General features: G+C 32.8%; 9 protein-coding genes across 9 annotated transcripts; 6 read left to right on the forward strand and 3 right to left on the reverse strand.

Annotated features, from left to right (window-relative positions):
* Window positions 1-158: 158 nt before the first annotated feature.
* Window positions 159-722, forward strand: FG379_002928 (uncharacterized protein; the record flags this gene model as incomplete). The annotated part of the gene is made up of 2 exons (XM_067328249.1): window positions 159-438; window positions 667-722. The coding sequence occupies 2 exons, from the start codon at window positions 159-161 to the stop codon at window positions 720-722; spliced, it is 336 nt and encodes a 111-aa protein (XP_067185124.1).
* Window positions 723-931: 209 nt separating this feature from the next.
* On the forward strand, window positions 932-3112 carry FG379_002929 (kinesin heavy chain; the record flags this gene model as incomplete). Its single annotated transcript, XM_067328250.1, has 1 exon — window positions 932-3112. The coding sequence occupies one exon, from the start codon at window positions 932-934 to the stop codon at window positions 3110-3112; it is 2181 nt and encodes a 726-aa protein (XP_067185125.1).
* A 71-nt stretch (window positions 3113-3183) lies between these two features.
* FG379_002930 (uncharacterized protein) lies at window positions 3184-3753 on the reverse strand (the record flags this gene model as incomplete). Its single annotated transcript, XM_067328251.1, has 1 exon — window positions 3184-3753. One exon carries the CDS (start codon window positions 3751-3753, stop codon window positions 3184-3186), a length of 570 nt encoding a protein of 189 aa, XP_067185126.1.
* A 77-nt stretch (window positions 3754-3830) lies between these two features.
* Window positions 3831-6596, reverse strand: FG379_002931 (kinesin heavy chain; the record flags this gene model as incomplete). Its single annotated transcript, XM_067328252.1, has 1 exon — window positions 3831-6596. The coding sequence occupies one exon, from the start codon at window positions 6594-6596 to the stop codon at window positions 3831-3833; it is 2766 nt and encodes a 921-aa protein (XP_067185127.1).
* Window positions 6597-6850: 254 nt separating this feature from the next.
* On the forward strand, window positions 6851-8659 carry FG379_002932 (uncharacterized protein; the record flags this gene model as incomplete). Its single annotated transcript, XM_067328253.1, has 1 exon — window positions 6851-8659. The coding sequence occupies one exon, from the start codon at window positions 6851-6853 to the stop codon at window positions 8657-8659; it is 1809 nt and encodes a 602-aa protein (XP_067185128.1).
* A 75-nt stretch (window positions 8660-8734) lies between these two features.
* FG379_002933 (uncharacterized protein) lies at window positions 8735-11590 on the reverse strand (the record flags this gene model as incomplete). Its single annotated transcript, XM_067328254.1, has 1 exon — window positions 8735-11590. One exon carries the CDS (start codon window positions 11588-11590, stop codon window positions 8735-8737), a length of 2856 nt encoding a protein of 951 aa, XP_067185129.1.
* Window positions 11591-11761: 171 nt separating this feature from the next.
* Window positions 11762-12296, forward strand: FG379_002934 (ER membrane complex subunit 6; the record flags this gene model as incomplete). The annotated part of the gene is made up of 3 exons (XM_067328255.1): window positions 11762-11900; window positions 11959-12083; window positions 12213-12296. 3 exons carry the CDS (start codon window positions 11762-11764, stop codon window positions 12294-12296), a joined length of 348 nt encoding a protein of 115 aa, XP_067185130.1.
* A 316-nt stretch (window positions 12297-12612) lies between these two features.
* On the forward strand, window positions 12613-15033 carry FG379_002935 (uncharacterized protein; the record flags this gene model as incomplete). The annotated part of the gene is made up of 1 exon (XM_067328256.1): window positions 12613-15033. The coding sequence occupies one exon, from the start codon at window positions 12613-12615 to the stop codon at window positions 15031-15033; it is 2421 nt and encodes an 806-aa protein (XP_067185131.1).
* Window positions 15034-15222: 189 nt separating this feature from the next.
* Window positions 15223-17646, forward strand: FG379_002936 (glycosyl transferase; the record flags this gene model as incomplete). The annotated part of the gene is made up of 1 exon (XM_067328257.1): window positions 15223-17646. One exon carries the CDS (start codon window positions 15223-15225, stop codon window positions 17644-17646), a length of 2424 nt encoding a protein of 807 aa, XP_067185132.1.
* Window positions 17647-18552: the final 906 nt, after the last annotated feature.

The following is an 18552-nucleotide window of genomic DNA, read 5'->3' on the forward strand; positions in this document are numbered from 1 at the left end:
AATTTTTTTTTTTTTTTTTTTTTTTGAAAAGGGGTATGACTGGTGATATTATACGGAATATCTCCAGTATTAATAGGCTATGTTAACTTATTGGATAAAATTTATTTGATTAATCTTTTGGCTATCAAGGGTAGTTTTCTTTTTAAATTTGTTCAAAAATGGTGAAAAAAAAAAAGACCAATATTGATCATTTAAATAAGTCGGTAGAGACCATAGGTAAATCAAGAATTGAGATTAATGAAATATTTGGAAGTAAAAGCAAGAAATTGAAGGTAGAAGCTCCATATAGATCTCGACAAAAGCAAAAATCTGTTCGAAAAAACAAGTTGGATGTGAGGAAGATAGGAAAAGAATATGAGATACCCTTGAGCAAGGCAAAACCTTTGAGATATACAAATGATGGACTACCTATTTACAATATTGAAGACCTAAATATAGGTAAGTTTCTTAAACGTAAAAGTCGATCTATAACATCGTTTTGTAGGTACCGGCGGTAACACCCCAGACTGTCCATTTGATTGCAAATGCTGTTACTAGTTGAAAAATAAAGCAGTTAATTTCACGAACTTCTCATAATATTTATAAGCTAAATAGTATACTCACGGCTAGAATTCTATGTGAATACCATGTTTTTCTTATGCGACGTTTTTTTCTAATAAATTTCAGTTTTTAATGTAAAAATATTCAACCACATTTTTTTACGATTATTTGCGGTTAAATGATAAATAACCTGTATTAATTTCACCTCCCCCCTCCCCATGCCGTTTACTCCCCTCAAGAAACCGGGGTTGAATCTTTTTTCTCGTTTCCAGTTGTGGATTGGTTAGGTTTATTTTATGTAGCTCGTCATCATTAACTTTTTTATTCCTAGACGATAGATATATTACTCTAGAAATAATTTGAACACGTTAAAAAGGAGTTTCAACAAATGATGAGCTCGAAAAACAATACCTTGCAGGGTGCTAAAAACAAAAATATCTTCCCGAATAACAACTTTTCAATGGCAAGACCAAAAACCGTTGGAAGATTAAATAAGAAAAACAATGAAGATAACACTGGCATATATAATAATAATATTGTATTGAAAAACTCGAGTAGAATACATTTAAATAAAGAAAATGTACGTGTTATTGTTAGAATTAGGCCATTTGATCTAAGTGGGAACTTAGAATCACTTCAAGGCTGTGTCAAAGTCATTCATGAAGACTCGGGAAAGAAAAAAATAGTATTGGAAGATCCACGCCATAGAGCTTTGCCAAAAAGCTATGAATTTGATGAAGTGTACGATACCGATAGTAAGACTGAGTATATTTATTCAGAGGAGGTGAAGGATTTTATTAGCCCACTTCTATCAGAATGCACTTGCATTAACATATTTGCATTTGGTAGCTCTGGAACAGGTAAAACATACACTATGCATGGTGGGGGTGGAGATGATGTGGGTATTGTGGGTCTTACAATAAAACAGTTAATAGAAATAAACGATAATCAAGAGGTTCCAGGAAAATTCTCTTTCTCATTCTTTGAGGTGTATTGTGAGAAGATACAAGACTTGCTCTCCGGCATTGATGGCGTAAGAAATTCTAGTGATCCTACCGAGTCATGTTCATCAAAAGTTTCTATTCGAACAGATATTTGTGGCAGGGTTAGGGTTGTTGGAACTATAAAGTCTGAATTTACAACATGGGATGATTTTTGCAGGGTTTACTTGCAAGCACTTAGAAGACGCACGTCTGGTAAAACTTCTATAAACTCTGCGAGTAGTAGGAGCCATGCATGCATTCAGGTAAATTATATTCCGCCAATCAGTGATTTGAATAATGACGAAACGAACTCTTCTGTTGAGGATACAATTGAAAATCGTAGAAGACGTGGTAGTATTTCTTTCCATGTTAAACCAAAAATCAACCCAAACTATCCGCGTACAATCGTGAACCTAATCGACCTTTCCGGATTCGAGAATAATAGGGTAACAAACAATTCTGGTAGGAGGATGATAGAAAGTACATTTATAAATTCGTCTCTACTGTCTTTAAGCAAGGTAATTAACGCATTAAAAAGAAATGGTGGAACACAGTCCTCTCAAAGTTGTATTCCTTATAGAGAAAGCAAACTTACAAGACTTTTGCAGGAATATTTGGGTGGAGGAGCAGATCCACCATATTCACCTTTTTGTTTGAGATGCATAATGATATGTACGATTTCTCCTTCAATAACATTTTTTCAACAGACATATGCAACGTTAAATACCCCAACCCATGGAAATACAACGGGAATGATGAAGTATATCGGGATTATTGACCAAAAAATTAAGGAAAAAGAGACAGCATTAGGTGAAAGATTTGGATCATCTAGAACGAATTACGTACACAATAAAACTGGAGTTAACACAGCAAAAACTTCAGATTTGTCAAAGGTTAATCAAAGGAGGAATGCACCATCATCTAAAATTTCACAAGATATAGGAGGGAAGGTAATAAGAAGAGGTACAGGTGATCAAGTCTCAAACATTAGATCGTATAGAAATGTGGAAAGTAGAGTTGCCCGTATGATTAAGGGAGAAATACCTTTCCACTCAAAATCCCTCAAAAGAACAACCGATAAAGTAAAATCTCTCGAATCTCTTAGAACGAACCTAAAAGATGGGATTTCGAATTCTGAATGCGATGAAAATTCGAAAGATATGAATGCAAACTTATCAAGTATAAATGCGTGTAAGCATGAAGTGATTAGAACCACCGGACGTAACCTCGAATTCCGGGATACCGCGTCACATAAAGAGGACAAGGAGATAGACCTTATATCAAGTTCACTTAATTCATTTAATACCTTCGGCAACTGCCGGGAAGTTAAGGAGATCAAATTAAAAGAAATTGAAGCGATCAGTTCCAATTCTGAGAATATAAGTGAAAAGTGTAATATTGAATCTGTTAAATCCTTATTCGGGAGTTCCGAGGGGGTACTAAAAGAACAAGAAGTAAATGAAGTACAAAACGTAGTTAAAATAACAGAAATCAAACTTGAACCAGAAATTTACCAAAAGAACTGTGAACATTCCACAATGAAATCTGTAAATCGCCCAGTTACAAGATCCCAAACTAAACGCCAGTAACTATTGTAGTGCTACTGGGTGTAAAAACTTAAAGCTCTGCGTAAATTATAGCACTAAAAATTTATATTCTCTTACTGTCTCTGTAATTTAGGTTTACTTTTAGTCTCTTCAATATGTCCTGAAGCATGTTCAACGACTATAAACTCAATAAATACCTTCAAAAGAGGGTTAGGTGGTGATTCAAAAAATCTGGCATAATCAATTCGTGCATTTGTTTTCCCAACTGATTTCGAAACAAACTCAAATATGTAAACTCCTCCAAAACCAACAATTCCTTCTTCATGCTTTTTCGGGATGTAGCGAGATTCCACAAATTTGACAATTGATTCAAGTGGAAATACTACTATTTCATGTTTATATCCCGTTGTTGGATTTCCGGCAAGATTGAAGTTAATAATGGTATCAATATGAGTGGTGATTGACACATGTATATCACTAGAATCGTGTACGCCATTTACGTTGATTGTCACCTGCTTCAAATCTCTGGCATCAATTTGGAAGGGCTTTCTATCATGACATGTATTAATATCAATACTGGCTTTGGAATTGTCCCCGAATTCAGGTTTGATAGTTGGCATTGATGATGAATATTTTACTAGAAATCCCAGTATCAATGTGAGTTTTACAAGCCTATGCATCATTATTTTATTTCTTATAAATTGCTCGACAATGTTTTGTGTTGATTAAATACCTAATAATACCCTCTAGAGCGCGGTTCCTACTGTGAGCTGCACTCACTTGAGACGACCTCATTATTATTTATGACTTCCTCAATTCTGTCTTTATGGATATTGGACTCTTCTGAAGCTTCAGATCTCTCAGCAAATGACTCAATTTCAGAAGGGTTTATCTTGTATGTAATTGAATTTAGATTTTCGCAACTTTCTTTTCTTGCGCTGCTAAATGAATTATTGTTTTGCATATTTTCGTTTAAATCTTGAAATCCTCTGTAAATGCAATCTTCCGAAGTAATATTGGACTTATTTAAATAGCTAGACCTAATACTGTTTATTTCGTACTTTAGCTCGTTTATTTTTAGAGTTAATTCCATATTTTCCTTACAATTGCATTCTAGTTGTTTGGTTAAGCTAATGTTGTCAGTTTTCAGTCTGTCGAGTTCAAACTCAAGTTGCTTACATCTAGTTTCGAATATTCTCTTTTCTTTTAGTTCCAAATTTGTTTTCTCTATTTCATCTGCAATATCACGAAGTTTCTTCTTTATCTTGTATGACTCAGAGATTGGTATTTTTCCTAATTGTTCCGAGAGTGTTTCCGTTGAACTCAATAATTTCTCACTCTTACTTAGGCTTAAAATTTCAAATAAATGAATAATTATGCTATTCAAACTTTCAATTCCATTCAGCTGTGAAACAATAATATCATTATCCAACTTCTGCTTCTCGAAGTCATACTTAATTATATCAGATTTAAGTTCTAGTAGTTCCCTGGTAATAGCTTGATAATTGGTGGTATCTGAAAAATCAAAGTCTGTTTCACTTGAATAAAGGTTTGACTTAGAAACAGTGCAGAAATATTTATCTACATAATTCAATATATTTAAATATGTCTCATCAATACATGTATCTGGTTGAGCTTTTTCTTCCGACTTCTCACTTAAATTATATTTTTTAATGCTGGAGTAAATATACCAATTTATAAAGTTTTTTGTATTATACATTAGATCTATAATTGTATCACTCAGTCTATCATTTTCGGTATTTAGAACATTTTCCCTTTTCTTTAAGGATAAAATTTCGTTGTTTTTTCTGGTTAATTGTGCCTCGAGAATATCAACTTGATGCCTTGTTTTGAATAAAACTCTATTCAAGTAATCTATTTTGTTATTTTTTTCTATAATCTGTTCGTTTTTCAACTTTATTTCATTGCTTAAGTTGTTCTTGCACTCCTTCATTTTTTCAAATTCTAACAATCTTGGTCTGAATGAATTAATATCAGCTTCTAAATTCCTAATTGTCGAATCTTTAATATCAATTATCTCTGCATATTTTGTTAAAATTTCTAAATATCTATCCTTGTAAATTGAGCACAGGTCACAATTTAGATCCAAGTTGTTAATTTGACGATCTAAATTTGTATAATTTTCTGTTTTTTGATTTAACAATTCTGACTCAAGTGTCAAAAAATTATTTTCATATTTCCTGGGACAATTAATAAGAGAAACAGTCGAGAGTTGCTTTCGTAAGGTTGATATTTCGTTTTTAAGCTTCAGAACTTCGAAATCTCTCTCGTTGGATCTAAGAATATTTACTTTAATCTTATTTTGGATGTTTTTCGCTCTTTTTGCAAAATCAAGAGTTGATATAGTTTCATAATAATTAACTTTGTCTGGAGAGCAATTGCATACTATTATTGTTTTTGAATTCCCACCAAGAGAATCCGACAATATTCTTGTTATTTTTGAGTCTCTATAGCTGATATACTTGTTTTTTGAAGTGTTTTCGATGTTGATATTTTTTTGGCCATAAATATTGTTTGAATTGTTTTCGTTTAGATTAGAAGTTTCGGTTAACTGTGAAATCACTTGTGAAACTGCGAGTAGACTTCTATTAATACTCATTCCTTCCTTCCTTCTTTCACCCTCTAGTTGAGTTCTTTTAATACTTTCACTACCTGCTAAATCAACGAAGTTAAGTACTCCAACACGTAAGTCGTTTGAATTTACATATCTAGAATCAATTCTGATTCTAAGTATTGTGTGACTTCTAGATGATCTTTCATTCATAGAGGTTTCTGCAACGTGCCTAATTTTTGATCCTATTTTTATGATTTCAAGTACATCATTATATGAGGTTACACGTCTGGAACTCAAATTTATTAGTTCAATATTGCCATCGATACCATCGACTATTTTAATTTTTTTGAGATTTTGGTCGCCACTATTTCCTGTAGATTGTGGTACAAGAAGGTCTATTAATTTTTCATTATAAACTTCTAAATAAGAAACAGTGAAATTAAATTCAGTTTCAATCTTATGGATATTTTCCTTGTCATTTACGAGAGAAAAAATTTCATTAATTGATAAAGGAATAATACCATCATAGCTATCTTTGTTGTCACCTAACATTGTGTGAGTCTTTCCTGATGAAGTTTGACCATATGCAAAAATAGTTACGTTTATTCCACCTAAACACAGTCCAATAACATCTTTTACTAATTTATCAAATATCAACTGGTTAGTTGATTTCTCATCAAAAACATGATCAAAAAAATAGTTGGTGTTCTTTAACTTGTCATAGACGCATGTACTTGAAAGATCCCATACACTTGCTTTCTCCACATTACTTGATTCAGGTATGTTGCTAGGTCTAAATCTAATTGCAACATTAAAAGGTGATTCGGAATGTGATAATACTTTTCTATTATTAACATCCTTTATATCCATAATTTTTTCATAGTCTTCAATTATATCATTCACATTTACCTTATTCAACACTTTGGTGGTTGTCCTATCTCCAATATACATTGTATTATACTTAAAATTAAATATTTTAAAACCTGTGGTTTACAGTTTAAGGTGAAAAATATAACTATTTATAGACTTTGAAAGTTAGACTGCATTAATTATTCTCTAAAGGACATTTTTAGGCTTATTGAGATGAAACTGTAGTAATGTAAAATAATACCGCAATAAAATATTAACATGCACGTGGGGAGGGGTCTTGTTAAATTTGTGAATTTTTTTTCTAAAAATCATATAATGTATTGTTTTTAATTGATATGCTTAATGACTTGCTTTCTTTAAGAGACGTAGCTATTAATTCTGTCAAATATTTTCAAAATTTGGTTGAAAATTTGAAACTCGAAAATACTGATTACCTGCCAAGAAAAAGTGTTGAGAAGTTGTTGGATAAATTAATAGAAAATGATGTAAAATCAATTTTGAATCAATCAAAGTTTAGATGGTTGAACTCAAAATATGTTTCTTTTGTTGAGTTTTGGAGAATTTACGAGGAGTTGCTGCAGTTGAACGGCAAAATACAGAATGACACATCTAAACAGGTAGAAGATATAATAAATGGGATGATATACTTACGGAATAAAATAATAGATAAGTCAGTCAATGACATAAAACAATCTGATTTAGTTTATAACTCATATATTCTTGGTGATTCAAAAGTCGCCTCGAAGTCGAAAATTTCATTGTTTGAAATAAGACAAATAATCCAAGGAATCATTTCAGAAGGTATTTGCAATGACATTTCATCTACATACTGGAGTGATGTACTGAGTCAAATACCAACTGAAACAAATTATGATATCTTTTTGGATATTTTAGACATAAGTAACTCAATTTTACAATGGCTTAAAGAATTCTTAATCACACCAACATTTTCTCCAATAGAAACTGCCAATACCCTGTTAACTAGGATAATCACATTAAAAGATGTTGAAACAAACAATTTACTTGATAGTAATGAAACGGGAAACCTTGTAAATATTGATAAGAAAAGAAAATCACCCGAAATTGTTTCTGAAGGGAAGAATAGAGCAAATCTTGACTCTGAGAACGCAAATATTAGGGAATTTGACAATGAATTCTTTGAGAGTTTACCTTGGAAAGGTCAAACAATGTTCTCTAACTTCAGAGAGTTACAGATATCACTACAGTACCTCTTAGAAAGAGTTTCTTTAGTTTCAAATGGTGAAATAGGGGAGTTTTCAAGGAGGGATGAATTATCGATTAGGAAAATTTCGCATATGGTAACTGAACTGGAAGATTTCTTATATCATCAGTTCGACATCAGACAAAAAGAGAAGAACAATTTCCAGGTGGTAGAAGCAGAAAATATACGTCTCAAAAAGCAACTTAGAAACATAGTTGAGGAGCTAGAAGATAAAAACATTGAGCTTAGCGATTCAATTTCACAGAAGAACAAATTTGAGAAGGAGGTGGAATGTTTTTTCGTGCAAAAAAACAAACTTTCCGCAGACATTATCCGCCTACGCGATGAGAACAAAATTCTTGAGAAGAAATATGAAGGAACCCTATCCAAATTAAATAAGTTGATTGAGGAACATATGACTCTGAAGGACGAGTATGCATTATTGAGGACTGAACTAAATCAAAAAAATGAACGAAATACATGCACAACTTTGAACGAGAATATTTTGAAAAATGGATGTGAAGAAGACAAAAAAAAAAATATTTCGTGTTCTCTGTGTGGGGATGTAAAAACAAATAAATATCCTTATTCAAATATAAATACATTTTATTACCGTAAGAACGATATAGACTATTCTTCAGAAATTAAAGAAACCCATTCTAAAGTAAATTTAGAGCTACCTGCAACTATAACATCATTACCAGAATTTCTAGAGAGTGAGACAAATTACCCAATTAAACTCCAAAATAGCCAATTGGAAAAACGTTTTCCCGTAAGCTCTATTGGAAAGTTAAGGACAGTAGAAGTAGTTCCAACAATCATCCAAAGGTACAACACCAATGCTTCTATTGTTAAGAGAATCTCCAGGAAAATGAATTCGAATGAAAGTAACTCACTAAGAGACAAACAAGAAGACGATTGAGAATTGTTCATTCAAGTAATTTCTGGATTTTGAACTTGATTATGGACCAGTGTGGGCTGAAAGCCATTTTTTAATTTAAAATAGTTTGAAACGGTTCAAGTTCCTTAATTCTTTAATAACACTTGCAGAATTGACAGTTTTTTGTTTAATTAATCCTCTAAACCTATTTATTTTCTCCATATTAATCTCTGCAGCTCTTTGCTTGATAGTTTCTAGGCTTTTATTTTTCGAGCCTTTCATAAGGTCAGTGCCTTTCCTATTTTTTTTAATTTTGTCAATTGAAGTAACTTCGATTTTTTTATATTTTTTATTTCGCATAGTATCGTCACGTTCTGAGTCTATTTTTTCTATATTTGATTGATCAGAGTCTAACTTGTCTCTCAGGGCACAAACTCTATTGTCAATGTATGCCTCAAGAAAACCCCAATGTATTTTTCGAGCATAAATATCTTCAAAAATGTGTCTAAAAACACCAGAAAAAGTGTTTGTAGAATTTTGTTGGCAATTTAAGGAATCTATGTTCTTTATAGAGCTGCATTCATTTTTAACACAAATTGATCTCTTAAATATTCTTCTATATATGCTTATTATTCCAATTAGTTGAAAAGTACTTATAACTGATATATATCTCTCAATCAAATACCTTTCTTTTTCAGAGAACGAAATCCCAGACAACTTGTTAATGAAGTTAAATTTTCCTCGTAACATGTCGATATTTATTTTCCCGGAGTATGTGGATTCACTTTTAATCTCATATATGGCACGAAAAAATTGAATCGACAAATCATAAAGACTAATACTTTGACCTTTAAAAGACTCTAGTAGTTGATAGATCACAACATAATCAACAAATGCGTTTTTTTCGTAATTTAATTGAATTAGCTTCTTGAATGTATCAAACAAGTAAACTGGGTTAACTGATTCATCAATATAAATATCCTGAAGCCCATTATAATGATCTAATCTAGTGAGTGGTTTAAATATAAGCTTATTCTTATAATTTAAAGTATCAGGATTACTTTCGGTGTCGTATGTCAGCAAGGTGTAAAGATTTCTTCGAAATGTTTCTATTCTCCAATCGAATAATTCCGATGGAATGCTTTTTCTCTCTATATACTCCTGTTTTGTAAACAAAATACCTATTATGGTGTTAATTTTAATAAATATTGATTCCATTCTTTTTTCAAAATCATCAACACCCTTGATTCTTTCCTGAAAAAGCATGAGTTTTCTGTCAATACTAGATATTTCACGACGCTCAATTAGTTCCAGCAAATTAATTAACTGATTATACCTCTCATTAATATTACTTAGGTCTAACTCAATAAAAACAATATTTATAAAGTAAACTCCAAGGCGTATTTTCAAAACTGTATCTTTGAAATCACAAAGTTCATTTTTTAATGTATCTTTAACATTTTTCCTTTTCCTACGAATATTCATAATTTGAGAATTATTGTAATCCATTGTTTCAATTTCTGTGGAGGTGGCAGAAATTTCGTTTTGACTTATTTCACCAACTTTTTGAGTCAAAACACCTAATTCATTATTTGAAAAGTAGTCCTGGAAAATTAAAAAGATAGTTCTTATTGTGGATGAAAGACAGAAATCCTGTTGGAAAAAGTTGTCTTTGATTTGCCTAAGTGTTGCTGATGGAAGGAATGGAATTAATTGGATCCCTTTTGATATGCAATTTTTGTTAGTTGAAGAAGTGTCTAATAAGTCGCTAAAATCTGGTTTTTTCCCAATAAAGTCTACATCTGGAAATATGTTGTCAATTCCAACAATTAACTGGTCTAATATTGATTTGAAGAACACCTTTCTGGAATCCAATAACCGTGTAGTAGTTACTTTCAACCTCTTCATAGTTATTTGGTCAATAATTTGTTGGATATAAATAATATTAGTTGATACACCCAAAATAACTACAAAAGGTATCTTGTAAGACTCTCTCAGTGAACAAGTAACCTCTAATAGTCGATATAGTTGACCTGGAGAGAAGCATTCTGCACCAGGTAATAACAATACAATAGAGCCATATTTCAGTTCGCTTTTGGTTCTTTTGCTATAAATATCTTCAAGTATTTTGAATCCCTTTGATGCATCGCTTAAATCTTTGTGTTTAATATTAAATATGGGATTGGTTAATGGATCAAACAAATCACTTCGAGATTGTTTATTGAACAGTCTATAATTATCGTAAAAATCTAGCGATTTTAGATAATTACTGGAACAAATATTATTGTATTCAGTTAAAATATTTACATTATCCCTTTTTGTTACAGATCTTTTCTCCCTTTGTTTGAAGGTATTTAGAGTTTCGTTTTCATCAGGAATTGAAATATCGGTTCGTTCACCTTCAAATAATGAATTTATTTTTAGGAAATTATTAATGTTATATTTAATTCCCAATTTAGCTTTGGAATTACTAATATTATTATGCCTACCAAGGTATTTCTTTTTTATTTTATTCCAAATAGTATCAATTATTTTAGATAAATTCAATCCATCAATTCCTATTTCTTCGTGATCTAATGTAATGGTAGTTGTTCCATTAGAACTACTCAAAAATTCGTCCAAAATTCCAAATAATATTGAATGATCTGTAACATTTGTTCCAGATAGAGCTACAACAACAGGCAATTCGTTACTTCCAGAAGATTCTTCAGAGGAATTGATTGTTGAAAGTATCTCAAGTAATCCATTTTTCATTTCCTCCTTAATTTTAGAAATGAATTTAAAAAAAAAATATTCCCATGATAATTTAAAATTTTTACTGTGAACTAGACCGTTGAAAATAACCAGTGGTCTTAGTATGCCGGATGGGGTGATAATAAAGTCATTCGAAGTATTCATATTTTTTTCATAATCGACCCATTTTGATCTTAATATTGTCTCTATATTAAATACTTCGAATGACTTCTCATTCATTTCAAAATAAAATGTATAGCTTTAAGTAAATTCTATGTCCTGAAGTTATATTTGATAATTTTGTTTATTTCGTTGATAACTAGTATGAAATCTAACACCAATAGTATGGTCGTAATCATTTTTCTTCTAGTAATAAGTCGCGCTTTTTTTTGAATTTTAAACTGTACAATAATGAAGGATAAAATAAAGGGAATAAAAAGTTCAAACGCTTCAACAGAAAGTAACTTAAAGGTATTGAAGTACTGCAGGTTAATAGGAATGATAATTTTTGGTATATTAACTGGAATTGCCGGAATAGGTGGGCTTTCAGGTATGTTTTATTTTTTGATAATAAACTTCATTTCATATCATTAACACAACAATTACAGGGGTTATTTGCTACTTAGTTTCAACGTTAATTACTAACATGACAATCATATTTTTGATGGGCTCTAGAGTACACAAGTTTTTTGATAGTTTGACAAAAATCACGGTTTTTGGAGATTCACTATTGGTAAGTTAAACTTCTAATTTCAAAACGATATATAGACATTGCGATAACAGACATTTGTTTTATTCTGGATCTTCTCTTATTGCAATACTTATTCATTCTACTAACGTTAATTTTATGTACAATAAAGAGTTATACATGAAAAGAACACTAATCACAAGATCCAGAGTCCAGACAATTTTACTATTAAAGAAGTGGGATGTTTCATTACAATGATAGCTAAAATAACAATTTATGATTCTTTTGAAGATTGCGCAAGTGCCTAACTTTCATTCACATCGGACGATATTAATAATTCCACATCCGCGGCAACCCCACATAGATTTCAAAGTAGAATTTCCCCACCATTATTGTGGAAAGGAGCCTCCTCCCCACTTTTTTTTGAGGGTTTCAGGGGTCGAATATAGGTTTTTTCTTTCTTTTTTCTTTTTCTTCTACGAAAATATTGAAATTTTATATTTAATACACAATCAAAGGGATTAAATACATACAAAAGAAATAATTCTCCCATTTTCCAATGTCTCTTGAAAGAATGTACGTAATAAACAGGAAGGGCGAGCAAGAGCCTGTTTCATTTGATAAGATCTTGAGTAGGATAAGTAAGCTGGCATATGGCCTGCACCCACTAGTTGACCCTGCGAGAGTTACTCAGGCAGTAATTAATGGCATTTATAGTGGGATTAAAACATCAGAATTAGATGAACTTGCATCGCAGACCTGCGCATATATGGCAGCTACTCATAATGATTTTTCAAAACTTGCTGCAAGAATTTCAATATCGAATTTACACAAGAATACATCATCTGATATATCTGATGTCGCATCTCAACTATATAGCTACAAGGACATTCATGGTTGCTTGGCCCCACTGTTATCAAGGGAAGTTTACAATTTTATAATTGAGAATAGTGATAAGATAAATTCAGCAATAGATTTTTCAAGAGACTTTGAGTACGATTATTTTGCATTTAAAACACTGGAAAGATCCTATTTATTAAGAACCAATAATAAAATTGTTGAAAGACCACAACATTTATTAATGAGAGTTTCGTGTGGTATTCACTATGGTGATATAGATGCTACACTAGAGACATATGATCTATTATCAAAAAAATACTTTACTCACGCTACGCCAACTCTATTTAATTCTGGAACTCCGCGACCCCAGATGTCATCTTGTTTTCTTCTTAGAATTGCAGATGACTCAATTACTGGGATCTTCGATACGCTTACTAAGTGTGCAAATATTAGTAAGTCTGCAGGAGGAATCGGGGTTGCGGTTAGCAATATTCGTGGGGCTGGTTCTTATATTCGTGGTACTAATGGCAGATCAAATGGTTTGATTCCGATGTTGCGTGTTTATAATGATACTGCAAGGTATATTGATCAAGGTGGTGGAAAACGTAAAGGTGCAATCGCAGTTTATCTAGAGCCTTGGCATGTTGATATTGTTGAGTTTATAGAGATTAGGAAGAATCACGGGAAGGAGGAAATGAGGTGTCGCGATCTCTTTCCTGCTCTTTGGGTTCCGGATTTGTTCATGGAAAGGGTTGAGAAGGATCTGGATTGGACATTGATGTGTCCTGACGAGTGTAAGGGTTTGCAAGAAGCGTGGGGGGACGAATTCAGGGAGCTTTACGAGAAGTATGAGAAACATGGATATGGTAGGAAAACAATGAAAGCTCAGAAACTCTGGTTTTTGATACTTCAGGCACAGATTGAGACGGGAACTCCTTATATATGTTACAAGGATGCAGTTAACAAAAAAAGCAATCAAAAAAATTTGGGAACAATTGTGTCGAGTAATTTATGTACAGAGGTAATGGAATATACCAGTAGCGATGAGGTTGCTGTTTGCAATCTAGCTTCAATAGGGCTTCCAAAATTCGTAGATAAAGAAAAAAAAACATTCGATTTTGATAAATTGAAAGAAGTTACGAAGGTCATAACAAGAAACTTAAACAAGATTATTGACCGTTGTTTTTATCCCATCCCTGAGGGAAGAACATCTAACCTTAGGCACAGACCCCTTGGTATTGGTGTACAGGGACTGGCAGATTGTTTTATGATGCTTCGACTACCATATGAATCAGAAGGTGCCAGAAAGTTGAATATTGAAATATTTGAGTCAATATATTATGCTGCGTTAGAAGCTAGTTGTGAGCTTGCTGAGAGAGATGGCCCCTATGAAACGTATTCCGGCTCACCAGCAAGCAAAGGAATTCTGCAATTTGATATGTGGGATGTCAAGCCTAGTTCTGGTCTCTGTGACTGGGATAATCTCAAGGCAAAGATTTCGAAATACGGATTGAGGAATTCCCTATTCCTGGCACCAATGCCTACTGCTTCTACTTCTCAGATACTTGGAAACAATGAAAGTTTTGAGCCATTTACATCTAATATTTACCATCGTAGGGTCCTGTCAGGTGAATTCTTTGTTGTAAACCCACATTTGCTGAATGATTTGCTTGAGCTAGGTTTGTGGGATGATAGGCTGAAGCAAAATATTATCGCAAATAGCGGCAGTATTCAAAATATCAAGTCTATACCGGAGGATATTAGAGAACTTTACAAGACTGTGTGGGAGATTAAACAAAAATCTGTGATTGATATGGCCGCTGATAGGGGGCCATATATCTGCCAGTCACAATCTTTAAATATACACATGGAGAATGCAAATTTTGCCAAGCTGTCTTCCATGCATTTTTATGGTTGGAAAAAGGGTCTGAAGACGGGTATATATTACTTGAGAACGCAAAGTGCGGCGAGACCTATTCAATTTACTGTAGATAGGCAATTGCTTGATACACCAGCAGGCAAAGAACATGAGTCAACTGATCAGCCTACGAAGCGCAAGGCTGTAGAATCTGTTGACAATCAAAATGTCATGGCTTGCGCTTTGAGGCCCTCTGGTTTAAAAGATGGAGAGGAGTGTATGATGTGCTCCGGATAACTATCGTCGAAAAATAGACTAGGATTTTTGAACTTGGTTCTATTAACTCCGGCAATTTTTGTTCTTTCTCGAATTTCTATTCTTGATGCCTTAGTTTACACTTGGACCATCCTCATGAGACCATGTATGCACCCAGAATTTTAGCACACATTCTAAGAGTCGCTTCAAAGGATAAAATTAACCACTAAGATGCTTTTTAGAATTTTCCTTAGGATTAGGAGATTCGGAAGGAGCCGTATATTTTCTATATCTTTTTTACTATTGATTATCTTGATCCTCGTATTCATTTCTAAGAGTATTTTTCTCGGAGCAATATTAATTTCCGAGGTCGCTATATTTGACGTTATTTTTTCCAAAAATGGAAAGAAGGTAGGAGCTGAGCCTATCAATCAACACAATGAGCCCTCAACAAAGAAAAAAATCTCCGTTGAACTATCAAATCTCTCATTTAATAGCAAGGAAGCCAAAAATAGAGCTACTAAAAGGCACACGAATAAACCTGAAGGTAGTAATAAAAGAAGAAAAAAAAGGGTCAGTAAAGGGTATGGATGGCTATTAATTTCAATATTCTCACTTATTCTTATTTTAACGTGTCTTCTGGAGAAGTTAATTAGATTTAAATTTAAAACAAAAACTCATATCACGAAAAACAATTACCCATTCTCTGAAGAAAGAATTCATAAAAGTCTTCCATATATTCTCGATCCACCAATAAATCTGTCAATTTCAGAGTTTTCAGTTTGGTTACTTATCAGTTGGTTTCACAGAACTGTTGAAAATATTCCTAAATGGGACTCGAGAAACAATATTAAAAATAATACTGAAAACCGAAATATATACTATATTGAGATAGACTTTGATACATTTTTTAATTTAGGTGAATCAAATTTTAATGAAACCAAAGACAACTTGTCCATAAAAAACGATTTGAAAGCTTGGAAAGAGAATATTAATAATGAAAAAGAAGATAACCAGACTGAGTTTGGTCAAAATGATCAAATAAGTGTAGTTATCCCTGTATACAATGAAGAGGAATTTATCTCGAAAACAATAGTTTACACTATTGAATCTACCCCAAAAGCACTTTTGGGTGAGATAATTGTTGTAGATGATTGTAGTAAAATATCGGTTGTAGAGGTACTAGAAAACCAGCTTCCAGAAGAATATAAAAAATATGTCCGTGTAATAAGAATTATGAAAAGCCAAGGATTAATACGTTCAAAAATAGTTGGTGCGGATGCAGCATTTGGACCAAACATTTTCTTTTTAGATGGCCATTGCAGACCAAAACCTGGTTGGTCTGAAGCATTGGTAAAATCAATCCGCGAAAATTATAAGAGAGTTGTTTGTCCAATAGTCCAAAGTATTTCAAATAAAGATTGGAGTGATGTTGGAACTGCAGGGGCAAAGATGATGATTGAATGGAACTTTGAATTCCACTGGTACGATGATGGTTTGAAAGAGGTACCTATTGCTTCTGGTGGTATAATGATGATAACAAAAAGGTGGTGGGAGGAAAGTGGTAAATATGATCCTGCAATGCTCTTCTGGGGCGGTGAGAATATTGAACAGAGTTTTAGAGTATGGCTTTGTGGAGGGGAGATTCACGTTGTCAGGAATTCATTAGTTGGACACATTTTCGATAGAAAAAACTTAGATACGAGAAATAGCGATTTTGAATATAAGAAGATGTTGGTAGATAATATGAATATAAACCACCAGAGAACTGCTATCGTATGGTTAAGTGAACAATATTACGAAACGTATTTCAAAAATTTTCACATTTTTGGAAGAAATAACATTCAAAATATTGATGGAATAGGTGAAAGGCTTGCAATAAAGCACAAATTAGGTTGCAAACCATTTAAATGGTTTGTAGATAAATTCAGGCCAGCATTTGAAAGGCAAGGAGAATTGCACAGTAATTTCCATCATATACAGCACGTAAAAAGCAAGCTGTGCCTTTCAATAAAAAATAAGCAAATTAACAACACATTTTCGATGTACAGAAACAATGATAATAAAGAAATACCTATGACAGTAATACCTAATGACGTCTCAAAATATAACCAGAAAACAACAGTCGAATATGATTTAATAGTACTTGAAAAGTGTAACATTGACGATGAATCACAAAAGTGGAGCTTTATTCTCGGAAACAGGATGTTATATAATCATCTTACAAGGAGATGTTTGGATAAGGTCGACTCAATAAAGGATAGTTTCGATATTGATAGAGAGTATAAAAAGATGGAGATCGAGGATGAGGTAAGTATGGAAATGAAAAGACCATTACTATACGAATGTGATTGGAACCTAGTGATGAGGGCACGAAACATTAATCAATTCTGGGCGTGGAGTGAAGAGAATGGTCATGGTATAATAATTAATTGGGAAGGCCAAGAACATTTGTCAAATACTACAGGAGGAGCGGATGAATTTATTGTCACGGAGGAAAAAAAATTAAGTAGCGAGTCATACTGTTTATTCTCTAATATAAATTTTGGTAATTATCAAGAAACGTTCCTATTATATAGAAGGTGTAAATTTACTAATGAAAGTGAAAACCTATTATTTAGGAAGATTTGGAAACAGGATTTACTCAGTGAATAAGATGAATTGTGTTGCCCTTTTATCAATAAAAATCTCATTGATATAATCTATTCCATATTTTTTTGAAATTTCTATAGGAACCAGTGAAGATGACACAAAATGCAATCCATTAAAATGCTTGGAACAAGTTTTAGGTGCAATAATTGAAATAAGGACGTCAGGAACAAGTATGTCTTGATTTTCTATCTTCTGCATCAACATGTTCCATCCCGAAGGAACATCAATCGAGACTATAGGTATGCTGTTGGAGCGTGATGATTCAATGATAAATCTCAAAAGTTCGTCGAATGGCCTTATGTCTCTATTAGGATTGAACCCAAAACCGAATAGCGCATCAATGAATAATATTGAGTTTAAAACATTTGGTGCATCTGAAAGCTTCTCATATAAAGGTATATTAAATGCTTCAATCAAGGACAGCAGATTCGAGATAAAATGTTTCTTTCCTCTCTTGGGATAAATGACAATTGGGAATCCACCAAAAAGCTTTATGAACCTTGCTATTACCAAACCATCCCCTCCATTATTTCCTGGACCACAAAATATTGTTATTGGGTTATTAAAATTTGAATCTCTAACTGATGTTGTTCTTTTTTTAAAGAGAGAATTGTTCAAGCAATGTAATATACAAGAGGCACAGTTAAATCCTGCAATTTCCATCAATTGTTCTAGTTTGTAACCTACATCATGACCGATTAAGTCTAAATCAAGCTTTTCTGCCTCTGAGAAATCCAAAAATTTACTGCTATCAGTCATTTTAAGGGTTGAATTCAACTTTATTTGGTTGGTTGACCTGAAATGTCCACTGGTTCAAGATATGGGGGGGGGGGGGGGGGGGGGGGAAAAATTCCCTTTAAATATATTTTTCTTTAAAAATGGTTTTTTACTTTTCTTTTTTTTTTTTTT

This window comes from Cryptosporidium bovis (assembly GCF_009768925.1).
Source record: "Cryptosporidium bovis isolate 45015 chromosome Unknown contig_46, whole genome shotgun sequence".
Taxonomy (NCBI): Eukaryota; Apicomplexa; class Conoidasida; order Eucoccidiorida; family Cryptosporidiidae; genus Cryptosporidium; species Cryptosporidium bovis.